This window comes from Pleurodeles waltl, chromosome 3_1 (assembly GCF_031143425.1).
Source record: "Pleurodeles waltl isolate 20211129_DDA chromosome 3_1, aPleWal1.hap1.20221129, whole genome shotgun sequence".
In the NCBI taxonomy this organism is placed as follows: Eukaryota; Metazoa; Chordata; class Amphibia; order Caudata; family Salamandridae; genus Pleurodeles; species Pleurodeles waltl.
In genome coordinates, this window is record NC_090440.1 from 361,641,515 (window position 1) to 361,659,636 (window position 18,122).

The 18,122-nt window shown below is 45.4% G+C and overlaps 1 protein-coding gene across 2 annotated transcripts in view; it reads right to left on the bottom strand.

Annotated features, from left to right (window-relative positions):
• SLC30A4 (solute carrier family 30 member 4) overlaps positions 1-18,122 on the bottom strand; it is a 232,796-nt gene that overhangs the window by 70,568 nt on the left and 144,106 nt on the right. For both annotated transcript variants that reach the window (XM_069222525.1, XM_069222526.1), the window contains exon 6: positions 6,334-6,468. In XM_069222525.1, coding sequence (XP_069078626.1) covers positions 6,334-6,468 — 135 coding nt within the window. The remainder of the gene's footprint in view (positions 1-6,333; positions 6,469-18,122) is intronic.

The window sequence follows — 18,122 nt, forward strand, 5'->3', positions numbered from 1 at the left end:
CATGTGTACCTCCAGATACACATGCTATGCATAGATTAAAAAGCAGTCCTTCTCCCAAAACAGCGGTGGATAGCCTGTAGGAGTTGAAGTAGTTTGAAATAAAGTTTTAAGTACAGCTTGACCAACATTGGCCTGTTGCTTTGAAAATATATCCACACTGTACTGTTTTGTAAATATATGTGGAGTGGACCATGTGACAGCTTTACATACGTCTGCCATTGGTATGTTACCTAGAAAATCCATGGAAGCACCTTTTTTCCTAGTGGAATGTGCTTTTGGTGTTATTAAAAGTTGTCTTTTTGTTTTAATGTGACATGTTTGGTTGCATTTTACAATCCATCTAGCTAATCCTTGTTTAGAGATATATTTCCTTTATGTGGTTGCTGAAAAGCAATGAAAAGCTGTTTAGTTTTTCTAAACTCCTTTGTTCTATCAACATAGTAGAGCTCTTTTAAAGTCAAGAGTATGAAGAGCTCTTTCAGCAGTTGAGTCTGGCTGTGGGAAGAAGACAAGCAATTCCACTGTTTAGTTAATGTGAAAAGGAGAAACTACTTTTGGCAAAAATGTTGGATTTGTCCTAAGTACTACATTATGTTTGTGCACTTGGAAAAATTGTTCCTCCAGAGTGAATGCTTGTATTTCACTAACTCTTCTTAATGAAGTAATTGCTACTAAGAAAACAACTTTCCAAGTTAGAAATTGAATATCACATAAATGCATTGGCTCCAATGGTGGTTCCCTACATCTTGTGAGTACAATATTCAGATTCCAAACAGGAACTGGTGGGGTTCTTGGTGGAATAATACGCTTAAGTCCTTCCATAAAGGCTTTAATAACAGAGAACTATGTTGTATAGCTTGTAAGTATGCTGATATAACAGTAAGATACATTTTAATTGAGGAAAAAGCTAAATTTGCTTTTTGTAAATTAAGCAGGTAGCATACAATATCTTGTATTGATGCTTTAAGTGGATCTATATTTTTGGGCTGACAGTAGTAAACAAAACGTTTCAACTTGTTAACATAGCATTGCCTAGTGGTAGGTTTGCGTGCCCGTTTTAGAACTTCCATACATTCTAATGAAAGTTGTAAAAATCCAAATTGTATGACTTCAGGAGCCAAATCGCTAAACTGAGAACACTGGGATTGGGCTGTCTGATTTGACCTTTGTTCTGTGTTAACAAATCTGGTCTGTTTGGAAGTTTGTGATGAAGTACTACTGACAGATCTAGGAGTGTTGTGTACCAATGTTGCCGTGCCCACATGGGGGTTATGAGTACCATGGAAAGAGAGGTGTGACACAGTCTGTTGACCAGAAATGGAATGAACAGGAGAGGGGGAAAAGCATAGGCAAATATCCCTGACCAGTTGATCCATAGAGCTTTGCCCTTGGACAGAGGGTGTGGGTGTCTGGATGAGACGTTTTGGCATTTTGCGTTTTCGCTTGTTGCGAATAGGTCTATTTCTGGTGTTCCCCACATTTGGGAGTACTGTTGAAGTACCTGACAGTGAATCTCCCATTTATGTATCTATTGCTGTGTCCTGCTTAGTACGTCTGCTAGCTAAATGTGTATCCCTGGGATGTATTCCGCTAGCAAGTAAATGTGATTGTGAATTACCCATTTCCAAATTGTTTGGGATAGCAGGGATAGTTGTGATGAATGTGTTCCTCCTTGTTTCCTCAGATAATACAGTGTGTTCATATTGTCTGTTTTTATCAAAACTGCTTTGTGCTTGAGAAGGGGTTGAAAGGCTTTAAGGGCAAGAAACACAGCTAACAATTCTAAACGGTTTATGTGATAAGTTAACTGTATTGAATTCCATTCCCCTTGTGTGGTAAGGTTGTTGAGGTGCGCTCCCCAACCTATTACTGATGCGTCTGTTATTGTGGTCTGAGACACAGGGTCCTGAAATGACCGCCCTTTCATTAAATTGTTGTGATTCCACCAATGAAGAGATTTGTACGTTTGGTGGTCTAACAACTCTAGATCCTGCAATTGACCCTGTGCTTGAGACCATTGATGTGAGAGGCACTGTTGTAGTGTTCTCACGTTTAATCTTGCATGCAGTACTATTGCTATGCATGATGCCATCATTCTCAATAGTTTCATGATAAACTTTACAGTGTAACATTGACTGGGCTGTATCTGTGATATAAGAGTTTGAAAAGCTTGTATCCTTTGTGTATTTGGATAGGCTAAGGCTTTTTGGGTATTGAGAATAGCACCTAGGTAAGGTTCAATCTGTGCTGGTTGAAGATGAGATTTTTGGTAATTGATTGTGAACACCAATGTGTGTAGGGTTTCTATTGTGTATTGAGTGTGTTCCTGGCATTATTATATAATATTGCTTGATTTTATTAGCCAGTCGTCTAGATAAGGAAAGACATGTATGTGTTGTCTTCTTAAGTAAGCTGCTACTACCGACAGACATTTTGTGAAAACCCTTGGAGCTGTTGTTATGCCGAAGGGAAGAACTTTGAATTGGTAGTGGTTTCCTGCTATTACAAACCTTAGGTATTTTCTATGAGCTGGATGTATGGGGATATGAAAATAGGCATCTTTGAGATCTAATACAGTCATGCAATCTTGTTTTTTGCAGTAGTGGAATGACGTCCTGCAGAGATACCATGTGATAATGTTCCGACGGGATATAGAGATTTAGTGATCTGAGAGTGCCATCCTTTTTGCGTATGAGGAATGATAGTGAATATACTCCCTTTCCCTGTTGAGATTTTGGAACCAATTATATTGCTTCTTTTAGTAATAGCGATTCTACCTCTTGTAGAAACAGAACAATGTGTTCTGGGGACAGCCTGTGATAGCGAGGGGGGATGTTTGGAGGAGCAGAAATGAGTTCTATGCAGTAACCATTGCTGATAATTGAAAGTACCCACTGGTCTGTGGTGATATTTTGCCTTGGGAGTGGAATTGCTGCAGTCTGCCCCCCACAGGAGATGTGTGGGGTTGTGGTATACTGAGGAAGTCACTGTTTAAGGGAGTGGTGACACTCTTTGAGGCTTGAAATTTGCCTATGGCTCTCAAGTGTTGACCTCTGTAAGAGCCTCTAAATGCTCCTCTTTGGTATTGCTGCTGACCTTGTTTAGCCTGCAAGCCTCTGTAGACAAACCTCCTCTAAATTGCTGTTTACGAAAGGAACCTCTATAAGGTGTAGTGTCTAGAGCTCCCATAGCTTTTGCAGAGTCCTTCCTGAGCTTCTCAATAGTTGTGTCAACCTCAGGTCCAAATAGATGTTTTTTATCAAAGGGCATATTGAGCACAGCCTGTTGGATCACTGGTTTGAACCCAGAAGATCTTAACCATGCATGCCTATGGATGGTTATGCTACTGTTTATGCGTCTAGCTGCTGTATCGGCTACGTCAAGAGCATATCTTATTTGGTTATTGCTAATTACCTGACCTTCAACAATTTGTTGAGCTGTTTTTTGATGTTCTTTTGGCAGGTATTGTAAAAATTCCTGCATTTTGTCCCAGTGTGCTCTGTCATATCTCACTAGCAGGGCTTGTGAATTGGCAATGCGCCATTGGTTAGCTGCTTGTGTAGCTACCCTCTTACTAGCAGCATAAAACTTTCTGCTTTCTTTGTCAGAGGGAGGGGTATCCCCTGAAGATTGGCTATTGGCCCTTTTCCTAGCAGAGCTGACTACAACAAAGTCTGGTGGTACCTGTTGTGTGATATAAACCAGGTCTGTTGGTGCTGGCTTGTATTTTTTATCTATACTGGGAGTCAAAATTCTCACCTTAACAGGTTCTTTAAATATGTCGTCTGCATGTCTAAGCAAACCAGGCAACATCAGTAAGCACTGGTATTGTGAGTGGGTGGAGGACAATGAGTTGAAAAGAAAATCCTCCTCCAAAGGCTCAGTGTGCATTTAAACCCCATGGTATGCAGTTGCTCTTGAAATGACAGGTGTATAAGCGTGCTATTTTCTGGTGGCGAAGGTTTGGATGGATAGAGGTCTGGGCCATTCAGTGGTATGGGATCTGGATCATACTAGTCCCCGGGGTCAACTGTATCTCCATGCGAATATGTATGGGAATGTGTTGGTGAAGGCAATGGTGGTGGGGTAGTGGGTGGTGGATAGAAAGAAAGTTGTGGCAAATGTGGAGGAGAAATATGTAAAGGTAATGGTTTCTCCTTCCTGTTAAATATCTTTGCTGGTGGTGGAGTAATGTCAAGAGTTTCTTGAAATGCCAGCTTTCTCTTGGTTTGTGGAGGAGGTGAAGCAATGATCTCCCCAGTCTCCTTTTGGATATGTATCCTTTGCTTTGTGTCCATGATTTCAAGGATTGGCTGAATATCTCAGTCTTCAGAAAGATATTCTGATGTTCTAGCTGTTTTAGAGGATTGATTATCAATTGTCTTTGAGCTGTGTTTTAATCGGCTCGAAAATCCTTGTTCCTCTGTATAAAAAGATTTTTTGGCTCCGAAGTGGATAACTTTTTTGGTCCCGAAGACACAGCATGAGGTTTCGGCTTCGACGCCGGACGTCGAATTTTCAACTCCTAAGAGTGTGGACATCGGCTCAACTCGGATGGGGAGCTTTTAATAGATTGGTGTGGCCTTTTTTGTCACCGAACCTGAAGGTCAGTCGCCGACGATTTTCTTTTGGGTGGAACCCTGGCTCTCTGGCAGTGGTGCACCCAAGGCCTTAATAGGTCTCTTGGAAGTGAGCGTAGGGACAGGTGTACTCACATGCTGAGCCGCAGTGATCAGTTGGCATTCTTCATCTAAGTCTGCTCTGGAGTCAGTGTCCTGGATCGAAACAGCCGTCTGGGCCTGCTCTTCTTCTAAGGTGTCGGTGGACTCTGTATGCTTCAACGCCATTTCGAGTCTCCTAGCTCTCCGGTCACGCAGTGCCTTTTTCGACCGGAACGACCGACAAGCTTCAAAGTCTTCTTCTCGATGTTCGGGAGAGAGACAGAGATTACATACCATGTGCTGATCTATGTAGGGGAATTTTGCGTGGCAGGCCTGAAAAGGTCCAAGTAGGGCGCGAGCACCCAAATGGGTGTTTTCTGGTTTCTGACGGTCCTATCGGCTCGATTGTAGATGGAAACGCGATCGAAACAATACCGATGGTAGGATTAAGTTATTATAAAGTTTCCAATTCAAAAGTCTCAGAGCTAGAGGAAACACGTGCGAACCCGACAGCATAAAGAGAACAATCTAACAAAGGAGTCAATGCCCTTGCGCACTATCACCGAAAGGAGGAGTCATTCGATCTCGTGACTCGAGAAAAAGACTTCTTCGAAGAAAAACAACTTGTAACACTCCAAGCCTAAGACTAGATGGTGGGACCTATGCATCGCATGTGTATGTGCAGCTACACATGCCATCGAACACATGTATTAACCTGTGCTCCATCATGGAGAAAGTGTCTATTCAGAAGACTTAGCATTTGTTCACTATAAAGGTAGTCTGTAATGTGGAGTGTCTAATAACAGTGATTGTGACACTCTATCCTAAAGTACAAAGGTCTCATAAATGTTCCAACATTGTGGCATGAACAACTTCTTAGCAAGATAACTTGGAGATTTGTGCCTATTAGGCACTTTGGCAAATCAAGGACCTTTCCAAATAAAGCTGAATGCATTTACCATATTCTCTCCATTTATAACAGCTTCATGAGTATTGTAGGTGACTGTAATTATGCTATTCGTTAATGGCTCCCAACACAATACCACCATCCAGAGACACTGAGGCAGTGGAGAAAAACACTGCAGTCAACCAAACACGATCTGTGGTGGAACATACTTTTTACCCAAGGGCTGATCGCCTACAGTTACATGGGTAGGTGTCTTTCACCCAAGGGCTGATCGCCTACAGTTACAGGGGTAGGTGGCTTTAACTTTATAGCTAGTCCAATGAAAGGCCTGCGCAGAAATTGGGGCTGTCAATATGTATATCTTCATAAAACCATAGACACTGGACAGTTTTTGTGAAAGATCCCCATGGGATTCTATGTGGTAGAATATAAAGCTGCTAATATATTCAACAAATCGAACGTGATCTCCCATGCTCAAGAACTGCAGAATAACTTCAACAACAGAAATAGAAATATAAGACTATAAAATAAGGAAAATATGCTTGTCAAGTTAAGAAATGCAAATAAAACTGGCATTTCTGTTTAATAAACTATCGAGAGCATTAAATAAATCATGTAACATTGTTTATCAGCATTCCCAGGTCTTAATTTTTGTTGGCGACATCCACAGATTATACTTCCATAGAATGCACCTTAAAATATCCCCCCAAATCAAAAGATAAAATAATGCAAACATTTAAATACAGAAAACAATACATAACTTACTTAATTGCATGTGTACAATGGCTGAGGCTTTTCCTGTTGTAAGCGACCAAATATTAACTTCGTCTACAGAGTACACATCTTCTATTTTCATTAACTCTATTTTGATGTGGTCCACATTTAAGTGCCTAGGAACACCTACAAAGTTGGAAGAAAAATAAAACTATACATTAATTTTACTTCATTCGAATGGCCACGCTTAGGTGGGTAGTCAAACATGAAGTTGAACTCTGGCACAGTTTCTATTTTTCATGACTGAACTTCACTGCTGTATCAACTTCCTACAGGGCTTTTTTCAAATTAAATAGTTAGAAAATCTCTTTACATTTAAAAAGATCTTCCACTGTCCTTTAGGCTGGTCTTTGTATTAAAAGGTAGGATTTTCCAGCTATGAGAGAAAGTGTTACTATTGGCTTGTACAGAAGTAAACAGCATTCACACTCTTTCAGATTATTTAAGGGTTCTATTATTTATTACAGGTCTTGTTCAAGACTGCAGTGGAGTGATGTAAATACAAGGAAGGTAAATGATCACTACAATATACACAGATTTATGTCATATTTAAGAGAACTCAGTATGCAGCAGAATGTACGATTTACAGGGAGGAAAGCTTACTGTACAAAAGTTAAGGAGAAGAACAGACAGACATAGGTGCATAGTGCAGATGCAAGGAGGCAAAAGGGCAGGAAAAACAAGTTGGGCCAAGACAACTAAAACCCACAAACAAGAAAGTATAATGACCAAAAACAAATTTATGTGTTGTCATTCATCCAAATGGTGTCTATCTCCTCACATATTTATGGACCAATCTATGACTTGTGCCTTCCACACTACTCTTCTGTTTGCAAATGGAACTTTCTTTTTCACCACTACCAGTATCAGAACCGAAGCCTCCAGCTTTTTACCATCGTGTAATACTTCTATGCACCTTCTAGCAACTCTCTCCACATTCAATTACTTCCTGAATGAGGAAAAACACAAAAGAACCTCATGTTACAGCCTCGATGCATCCAGGAACCAATGCACTATCTACGGTGTGTGATGCATCATTCAGACAACGTTCCGCAAACCAGGACTTAAGGTTCTCTATTCAGCGGGCGTAACTGGGTCCCTGTAGCCAGTACGCGCTCCATCGTGGTTGGCATGAACTTGTGACTTAGCCCTGGGCTAGTGCAATTAGATATCCATACTCAGTTCTTTAGGTCTTTTTGGACTATTTTCTCTAAAAACCTTAAAAATCAATATATTCGGGTCTACTAATTTGATTTTAGTTTTTTTGGTCTTATTCTATTTATTACATTAGGGTCTATTTCTCTAACCTGATGTTGGGATCTGTTTGTGTGGTGTTTTCACTGCCTTACTGTTTAAAGTGTTACACCAATACTTTACACATAGCATTTAAGTTTAGTCTGACTGCCCTGTGCCAAGCTACCAGATGGTAGAGCACAGGTTAATTTAGGCTTTACATGTGCCTTACTCTGACTAAGATTGGGGTTGCTGTTTGACTAGGGCTCATACCCAGTCCACCAGTAACCCAAGTTCTAACAAATATTTAGCTACTTTACATTATCCTAGGTCCCCTCACTATATGCCATCTATGAGAATACTTCCTAAAAAGCCCATGGTACCCCTCTCTTCAAAGTAGAGCTAACTCCTGTATTAGCAAGGAAGATTATTTTGGCTTTTAGGTAGAAGCTTTGGATGCATTTGACAACCCACCTAGCTATGTCGGCTTTATGAGATTTAGCAAAAGCAAAAGATTTGTTGAGTTTTAAAAAAAAGGCTTGGTCCTTTCAATGTAGTACATTAGAGCTCTTAGCATCTAATGTTTGAGAGGCGCTTTCGGCTACAGAGTCCAGTTGAAGAAAAAAAGACTGGTGAGCTTGATTGTTCGGCTGAGATAGAAAGGGAAAGGACAAACCTGTCTGCATGAACTTGGGTTCTTGTAAAGTGAGATCCTGGAGATCACTGATGTATCTTAGTGATGTAACGGCTGGTACGAGGGTCAACTTTCAAGGTAGGAAATGCTAAGGGAAAGACTGCAGTGGCTCAAAAGGAGGACCTATGAGCCTTGTAAGAACTAGGGGCCAGATGTAGCAAACGTTTTGCGACTCGCAAACGGCAAAATTTGCCGTTTGCGAGTCGCAAAACGCGTATCCCAATGCAGAAATGCATTTTGCGAGTCGTTACCGACTCGCAAAATGCATTTCAGACTTGCAAATAGGAAGGGGTGTTCCCTTCCTATTTGCGAGTCGCATTGGGATGCAATACCATTTGCGACCGCATATGCGGTCGCAAATGGCTTCGCAGTTACCATCCACTTCAAGTGGATGGTAACCCAATCGCAAATTGGAAGGGGTCCCCATGGGACCCCTTCCAGTTTGTGACTGGAGCCCAAAATATTTTTTCAGGGCAGGGAGTGGTCCAAGGGACCACTCCCTGCCCTGAAAAAAAACCGAAACTAAAGGTTTCGTTTTTTTTTTTAAGTGCAGCTCGTTTTCCCTTAGGGAAAACGGGCTACACTTAAAAAAAAAAAAACTGCTTTATTTAAAAGCAGGTCGCTAACATGGAGGTCTGCTGACGTCAGCAGGCCTCCATGTTAGCGAGTGCCTATACTCGCAATGGGGCCGCAATTTGCGACCCACCTCATGAATATTCATGAGGTGGGTCATTGCGACCCCATTGCGAGTTGCAGTCGGTGTCTGAGACACCGTACTGCATAGCAATTTGCGACTTGCAAATTGCGAGTCGCAGGGACTCGCAATTTGCAAGTCGCAAATTGCTTTTTTCCTACATCTGGCCCTAGGTTATGATACCAGGGAGCACCAGGTGGAACTCTAGGTGGAATACACCTCTTAAGGTCTCCTGTAAGAAATGGGATTATTAATTGGAACAGGTGACTACTCACTTGGTTGAATAACTACAACCCTTTCCCGGGTGAACTTTGTTGTGAGGAGCTCTAGAACCAGAGTTGGTCACCCCTGTTTTAACTTCATTTTACAGCTCATATTTTACTCATTTTAGTAAGGCTGCTTTTTAGCACTGATTTTTACATATTTTATCAGCTTGCTTTTATTCTAGGAAAACGAGGACCAAAGCTGCATGTTTAGTTAGCCCTTTGCACAACATGTAATCATTACTTTCTGTCCAAGGCTACAGAACTCTGTACAAGATATGCTAGTTTGTGTTGCCCGTTCAGGAGACAGCTTCTAAATCCTGACAAATGGAGTGTAGAAGAAGTATAGAGAAAGAGATGATCATGCAAATGTAATTACATATGTACAAATATATACAAATGTATTGTAAATGGTATGGCCACAGGCGTGCAGGGAGGAGGGAGGGTGCATGTGAATCTACAGCACTACATGCCAAGAACAGATGCTTACTGCGTAAGTAACATGTTCCGCTCAATGGCATATGTGGCTGTAGATACACATGCTCTGGATAGATTGTAAAGCAGTCCCTCCATAAACACGGTGGCTAGCCTGTGGGAGTTGCAGGTGACTGAAAAAGTGTTCGTAGCACAGCTTGACCTACATTGGATTGCCATCGTGCTAGTACATCCGCACCGTAATGTTTTGTGAATGTATGTGGTGTAGACCATGTAGCTGCCTTCCAAATGTGCTATAGGGATGTTACCAAGGAAAGTCATAGTGGCCCCTTTCTTCCTAGTAGAATCTGCTCTATGAGTAACCGGTAACTGTCTCTTTGCTTTAGCATAGCAAGTCTGTATACACTTAACTATCCATCTAGCTATGCCATTTTTGGATATTAGACTGCCCTTGTGAGCTAGTGAAAAGGCTACAAAGAGCAGGTTAGTTTTCCTAAGCTCTTTGGTTCTGTCAATGTCAAACATGAGTGCTCTTTTAACATCTAGAGTATGGAGAGCTCTTTCTGCAACAGACATGGGCTGTGGAAAGAAGACCGGAAGCTCAATGGATTGGTTTATTTGGATTTGTGAAACCACTTTAGGAAGGAACTTCATGTTTGTGCGAAGGACCACCTTGTCTCTATGATTTTGGATGAAAAATTATTTCAAGGTTAGGGCCTGGAGCTCACTGACACGCCTGAGTGATGTGATGTGAACTAAGAAAGCTACTTCCCAAGTAAGCTTTTGAAGAGGACATGAATGAAGTGGCTCAAAAGGAGGAACCATTAGCCTGGTAAGAACAATATTGAGGTTCCAAGATAGTGTTGGGTGCACCCTGGGCGTAATGACCCTTTTAAGGCCTTCCATGAAAGCTTCAATCACTCGGATTCTGAAGAAAGAACTATGTTGTCTGTTCTGTAGATATGCAGCAAGTTGTAGGTGATTGGAAGTGTAAGCTAAATTAGCTTTTTTGTAAATGGAGAAAATAAATAAATGTATTGAACAGTAGCTTTGATGGAGTCAATGCAATCGGGTTTGCAGTAGCAAACAAAACGTTTCCATTTTGCAGCATAACATGCTCTAGCTGTGGGTCTACAAGCTTCCCTGAGAATGTCCATGCATTCCTCAGGCAATCCTAAATAACCAAACTATGATTTCAGGAGCCAAATCGCAAGGTTGACTGACCTGGGTTCTGAATGTCTGATATGCCCTTGATTTTGGGTGAGAAGGTCGGGCCTGTTGGGAAGCTTCTCATGGGAAACTACTGATAGGTCCAGGAGTGCGGTGAACCGTGGCTCACAAGCCCAAGTGAAAGTTACAAGGATTATGGTGAGATATGTCTGCCTGATCCTCAGAGCCAGAAATGTAATGATAGGGAGAGGTGGACAAGTGTAAGCAAATATCCCTGACCAGTTCATCCATAGAGCGTTGCCCTTAGATAGCGGATGTGGATACCTGGTGTTGAAACTTGGGCTTTTTTTATTTTTCTGTGGTTGCGAAAAGGTCTATTTGAGGAGTTCCCCACTTTACAAAGTATGTTTGAAGGACTTGTGGGTGGAGTTCACATTCGTGGACTTGCTGCTGCAGCCTGCTGGGCAGGTCTGAAAAGTCGTTGTCCACCCCTAGGACATACTCTGCCACTGGGGTGAATGTGGTGGAGAGCCCACTTCCATATTGTCTGAGATAGTTGTGACAATTGGGACAACTGCATCTCCCGGTTCTGTAGATAATACATGGCTGTCCTGCTGTCTGTGCGGACTAAGACAACTGTGAGACGTAATGAAAAAATGCTTACAAGGGCTAGAAGCTCGAGGTAGTTGATATGTAGTGAGAGGTGACTGAGATCCCAGAGGCCCTGTACTGTGAGGTCTTGAAGGTCAGCGTCCCAACCCGTGAGTGATGCATATGTGGTCAGAATTACCTGAGGCACAGGGTCCAGAAAAGGACGTCCCATTCAAAATGTTGGTGGTGTTCCACCGTTCCAGACAGATGTGAATATGGCAGTGTAAAAAAACTCGCTATTCCAGGTGACCCTGTGACTGAGGCCACTGAGGAAACCGACATCGCTGTAGGGGATGCATGTGGAGTCTGGCTTGGGGAACAATGGCAATGCAGGAGGCCATCATCCCTAACAGACGCATACTAGTCCAGACTGTGTATGCGTGATTCTCCTGAAATTGGGGGAGTAGAGGCTGAAAACTCTTAACACGGGCAGATTGGGGTATGTCAGTCCCAACTTTGCACTGAGAATAGCTCCTAGCTAGGGCTATATATGAAGGGGTTGGAGGTGGGATTTGGAAAAACTGATTGTGAAGCCCAGAGTGTGAAGGAGATCCACTGAGTCTGGTATTTGCACTGTGGTAATGTGCAGACTTTGATGAGCCAGTGGTCTAGGTAAGGGAGCACGTGGATTTTCTGTCTTCTGAGGTGTGCAGCAACTAGGGTTAAACACTTTATGAAGACTTTGGGTGTGGTAGTGACCCAGAAAGGTAGGACTTTGAACTGGTAATTTCTGCCTGCAATAACGAATCCTAGATATTTTTAGTGTGCTCGTTAACTGGAGGTGGCTCACAAAACTCCGGATGACACCCCATACATCTACAGGGAGAAACATGTACAGGAGGAACCTGAACTGCAGGAGTAGGCCTTCTCTATCCAGGACTCAGAGATGCAGTCAGACATCGAAAGCCACAAGGTAACATCTGCATAAACTGTGAGTACTGTAGCCCCTCCTATCCACCCCAAGACTGTGAAGAACGAGTTACTTACCTTCGGTAACGACTTTTCTGGTGGATACATTAGCTACCTGTGGATTCCTCACCTGATGAATACTCCCATGGCGCCAGCATTTGACGGAAATCTTCTTACTAGTCTCTGCACGTCGACGAGGACGTCACTCTAGCCCACGCGACGCCGTCTGACGTCATACAGGCAATAAGAAGTCCTCGCCGACGTGCCGATGACAGTACCAACATTTTTTACGTGCATGAGAATAATAATAATAACCCAATGCAATGAAAGAGCAAAGCAACATCTCTTAATATTGTAAATCACACAACATTGCAATAAAATAGCTGTAGATTTAATATAACCTTTTTTTTTTTTTTTTTTTTTTAAACAAATAAATATATTTATACATACGAATCATGTATATACCCAATATATATATAGATTTATATATAAATATACACATATATACAAATATCATACATGCAAAATGTATTGCAACTTTGAAGACCAAAAGGAGCACACTCAAGGATTGCTTGGAGAGACCAAAAAGGCAACGGGGAGGCGGGTGGGACCGTGAGGAATCCACAGGTAGCTAATGTATCCACCAGAAAAGTCGTTACCGAAGGTAAGTAACTCGTTCTTCTGATGGATACAACTACCTGTGGATTCCTCACCTGATGAATAGAGTCCCAAAGCAGTACCACGCCCGGCGGTGGGTGCCTAAATGGTCAAACCAAGAAATCCTGCAGCACTGACCGTGCAAAATGACCGTCCCTTCTGACCTCAGAGTCCAAACAGTAATGTTTCACAAAAGTGTGAAGGGACGACCAAGTTGCGGCCTTGCAGATGTCAACCACAGGAACACCCCTGGCCAAGGCCGAAGAGGCCGACTTAGCTCTGGTGGAGTGAGCTCTAATGCCCTCAGGCGGATCCTTCTTTGCCAAAGAGTAACAGATTTTAATGCAAAGAACAACCCACCTGGAGAGTGTTCTCTTGTGGACTGCCTTTCCTCTCCTCTTGCCCACGTATCCGACAAACAGCTGATCCTCCAGCCTGATACCCTTCATTCTGTCGATATAGAAGCTCAACGCCCTTTTTGGGTCCAGGCGATGTAGTCTTTCTTCCTCCTTTGAAGGATGAGGCGGAGGATAAAACTTGGACAAAGTGATTGTCTGAGCCAAATGGAAGGGTGAAACAACCTTCGGAAGGAAAGCAGCCTTGGTCCTCAACACCACCTTATCCCCATAAAACGTTATATAAGGGGGTTTAACCGATAAGGCCTGCAACTCACTCACTCTCCTTGCAGATGTTATAGCTACCAGGAATACTGTTTTAATAACCAAATACCTTAAGGGGCAAGAATGCATAGGCTCAAAAGGGGACCCCATAAGGAAAGTCAGGACCAAGGACAAATCCCATTGAGGCATAACGAATGGTTTTGGAGGATATTGATTCAGAAGACCTTTCAAGAATCTGAGAACAATAGGGGATTTAAATAACGATGGTTGGTCTGGAAGACAAATGAAGGCTGACAAGGCCGACAAATAACCCTTAATGGTAGCTACTGCACAACCTTTCTGCGCTAGAGACAGTGCAAAAGACAAAACATGTGACAGATGAGCATGTAAGGGATCAATCTGTCTCTCTCCACACCACATAACAAATTTAGACCACCTATTAGCGTAGATAGATTTAGTGGAGTGTCGCCTGGCCGCTAAGATAACATCCACTACATCAGGCGGGAGAGAGAAGGAACTCAGGTTGCCCCGTTCAATCTCCAAGCATGTAGGTGCAGACTCTGGAGGTTGGGGTGTAAAACCTGCCCCTGCGACTGCGAGAGGAGGTCTGCCCTGAGAGGGAGACGGAGCGGAGGGCACAGTGAGAGTTGGAGAAGGTCAGAGTACCATACCCTCCTTGGCCAATCCGGAGCTATTAAGATGACTTGGGCCCGGTCTTGGCGAATTTTCCTCAACACTCGAGGAATCAAGGGTATGGGGGGAAACGCGTAAAGCAACTGGTCGCACCAGGTTATCTGAAACGCGTCCCCCAACGCTCCCTGCATCGGATACTGGAGGCTGCAGAATAACGGGCAATGCGCGTTCTCCCGAGTGGCAAACAGATCTATCCGAGGAAACCCCCACATCTGGAAGATTAAACAGACTTGATCTGGATGGAGACGCCACTCGTGGTCTGCCGAGAATTGGCGACTGAGACTGTCCGCACGTACATTCAAGACCCCGGCCAGATGATTTGCCACCAAGCAAATCTGATGGTCCTTTGCCCAGGACCATAGCCGAAGAGCTTCTCTGCAGAGGAGGTACGACCCTACTCCTCCCTGTTTGTTTATGTACCACATCGTGGTAGTATTGTCCGTCAGGACCTGTACCGACTGACCACGAAGGGATGGGAGGAAGGCCTTGAGAGCCAAACGTACAGCCCGTAACTCCAACAGATTGATATGAAACACCTGTTCCTCTGGAGACCAAAGCCCTTTCATCTCCAGATCCCCCAGATGAGCTCCCCATCCTAGGGTGGAGGCATCCGTTATTACCGTGGCCACTGGTGGCGACTGCGCGAACGGCTTCCCCTGTGAAAGATTGTTGCCCGCAATCCACCACTTCAATTCCACAGCAGCATCTCTGGAGATCTTGACAGTACCTTCTAAATCTCCCTTGTGTTGAGACCACTGCCTTCGGAGGCACCACTGAAGAGCCCTCATGTGCCAGCGAGCATGCGTGACCAACAGAATGCAGGAGGCGAACAGACCGAGCAGACGAAGGACCTTGAGGACTGGAACTACCGCTCCATTTCGAAACATTGGAACCAATTCCTGAATATCTTGAATCCGCTGAGGCGGAGGAAAGGCTCGACTCAATGTTGTATCCAGTACTGCCCCTATGAACAGGAGGCGCTGAGAGGGCTCCAGGTGAGATTTGGGCACGTTCACCGAAAAGCCCAGGTCGAACAACAACTGGGTTGTTGACTGCAGATGATGCGACACAAGCTCCGGGGACTTGGCTTTGATCAACCAGTCGTCCAAGTAAGGGAATACTGCTATCCCCTTCCTTCTGAGCTCCGCCGCAACCACTGACATCACCTTTGTGAAGACTCGAGGTGCTGAAGTAAGACCAAACGGGAGGACCGCAAACTGATAGTGCTGCGACCCTACCACAAACCGGAGATACTTCCTGTGCGACTTGAGTATCGGGATATGAAAGTAAGCATCCTGCAAGTCGACAGACACCATCCAATCTTCCTTGTTCAACGCCAAAAGCACCTGTGCTAGGGTCAGCATCTTGAACTTTTCCTGTTTGAGGAACCAATTCAAGATCCTCAGATCCAGGATTGGTCTCAACTGACCATCCTTTTTGGGAATCAGGAAGTATCTTGAGTAACAACCTCGACCCTTTTCCTGCTCTGGGACCAACTCTACCGCGCCCTTTGAAAGGAGGACTTGAACCTCCTGTTCTAGCAACAGGAGGTGTTCTTCTGAACAATAAGATGGGCGGGGCGGGATGAGGGGCGGGAACTCCCGAAAGGGAAGGGCGTAGCCTTTTCCCACAATGCCGAGAACCCAAGTGTCCGTTGTGATAGACTTCCACTTGTGGAGAAAACGCTGTAATCTTCCCCCTACAGGAGAGGAGTGAGTGGGAAACGGTGGAAGCCTAAGGCTGCTTCCCCTGCTGCACCCCTCCAGAGGACGAGGAAGAGGCAGAGTGCTGTTGAGAGGCTCCTCTGGTACGGACCCCACCCCTCCCCCTCCCTCTAAATGACCTATAGGGGAGGGAAGAGGCGGGTTGCTGGAACCTCCCCCGAAAGGAAGAGGAATAAGAGCCACGCCCAAATCCCCGAAACCTCCTGAAAATTCTAGAAGAGGCAGAGGAAGAAGGAGCTTGCAGTCCTAACGATTTGGCTGTGGCTCTGCTCTCCTTAAATCGTTCCAAGGCTGAATCTGCCTTGGCTCCAAACAGTCTGTCCCCATCAAACGGGAGGTCCAGCAGGGTCGACTGCACATCCGCAGAGAACCCTGAGTTTCGGAGCCAGGCCTGTCTTCTTGCCACCACAGCCGTGCCCATCGCCCTGGCCACCGAGTCGGTCGTGTCCAGCCCAGACTGGATAATCTGGGTCGCGGCAGCCTGGGCGTCCGAGACCACATCCAAAAGACCCTGGGGAAGCTCCGTGAATGAAGACGAAATATCATCCATCAGCGCATGGATGTACCTCCCCAGAATGCACGTGGCGTTGGTGGCCTTCAACGCCAAACTGCATGACGAAAATATTTTCTTGGACTGCGCATCCAGTTTCTTGGAGTCTCTGTCTCCAGGCACCGTCGGGAAGGAACCAGGCGCTGACTTTGAGGAACAGGAGGCTTGCACCACCAAGCTCTCCGGCGTAGGGTGTCTAGAGAGAAAGCCAGGGTCAGATGGTGCAGCTCGATACCTCCTGGCCACAGCCCTATGAACGGCCGAGGAAGACACCGGCTTCTTCCACACCTCCAACACCGGATCCAGCAAAGCCTCATTAAATGGCAAGAGAGGCTCAGCTGCAGCAGAGGCCGGATGCAATACCTCTGTCAGCAAATTCTGCTTTGCCTCTGCCACCGGCAAAGGCAGGTCCAAAAAGCTCGCTGCCTTCCTCACCACAGCATGAAAGGAAGCAGCCTCCTCCGTATATTCCCCTGGAGATGAAAGGTCCCACTCAGGGGAAGTGTCCAGCCCACTGGCTGTATCCAGACCATGCAGTCCGTCTCCAGAGTCCTCAATCTCTCCCTCCTCTAGAACTCGCTGGTACTCTTGCTCTTCTAAAAGACGGAGAGCACGCCTCCTCGAATGAAGTCTCTCCTCGATACGCGGAGTCGACATGGCCTCCGCCGACGTCGAAGAACGGCGCCGATCTCCAGAAGCATCTGACGCCGCGTCCGGCGCCACAGGCAGCTTCGGCGCCGAGGCAGGAGCCGGAGGACGAGGTCTTGGAGCCGATGGACCAACCGGAGTCACAAGGCAAAATCCTGACTTCGACAGAGGGGCAACCTCCGGGGCCGAAACATCCGAAGCCACCGGAGCGGCCACCGACGCCGGCACCGGCGCCGAGCCCACATTCCCAAAAGGGAGAAAGGGCATAAAGGGTGCCGGCCGAAGAGGCGCAGGATCACCCAACGAAAAGGCCAAGGGCCCCGAAGGACCAGCCGGAGCAGCTCCTGGAGCCATCTGCTGAAAGATGGTATACATCGCATTAAGAAACGCGGTACTATCGGCTCCAGGAGTGGGAAAAGCCGGATACTGGGGTGCCTGGATCGAGGGCGACCCCGACGCCGGCCTCGACGTCTGCGACGCCGGAGAAAACACAAGAGGCTGCACCACCTCAATCACTGACGCCTGACCAGGTGAAGTCGGTGACGCCGGAGAGGGCAACGGCGTCGATGGATGCGGCGTGACCGTGGGGCTGACCTCCCAAGTCCTCCGACGCCGAGCCGAAGGAGACCTCGAATGAGAATCCTTGCTGGAGTGACGTCGTGAGTCTCTACGGCGCCGGGAGTCTCGATGACGCCGGTGAGACCTTGGCGAAGAAGACTTCTTATGATGTTTCTCCTTCTTCTTTGACTTTGCCATGAATAACTTGGCCTCGCGCTCTTTGAGGGCCTTCGGATTCATGTGTTGACATGAATCGCAAGTCGAGACGTCGTGGTCGGAGC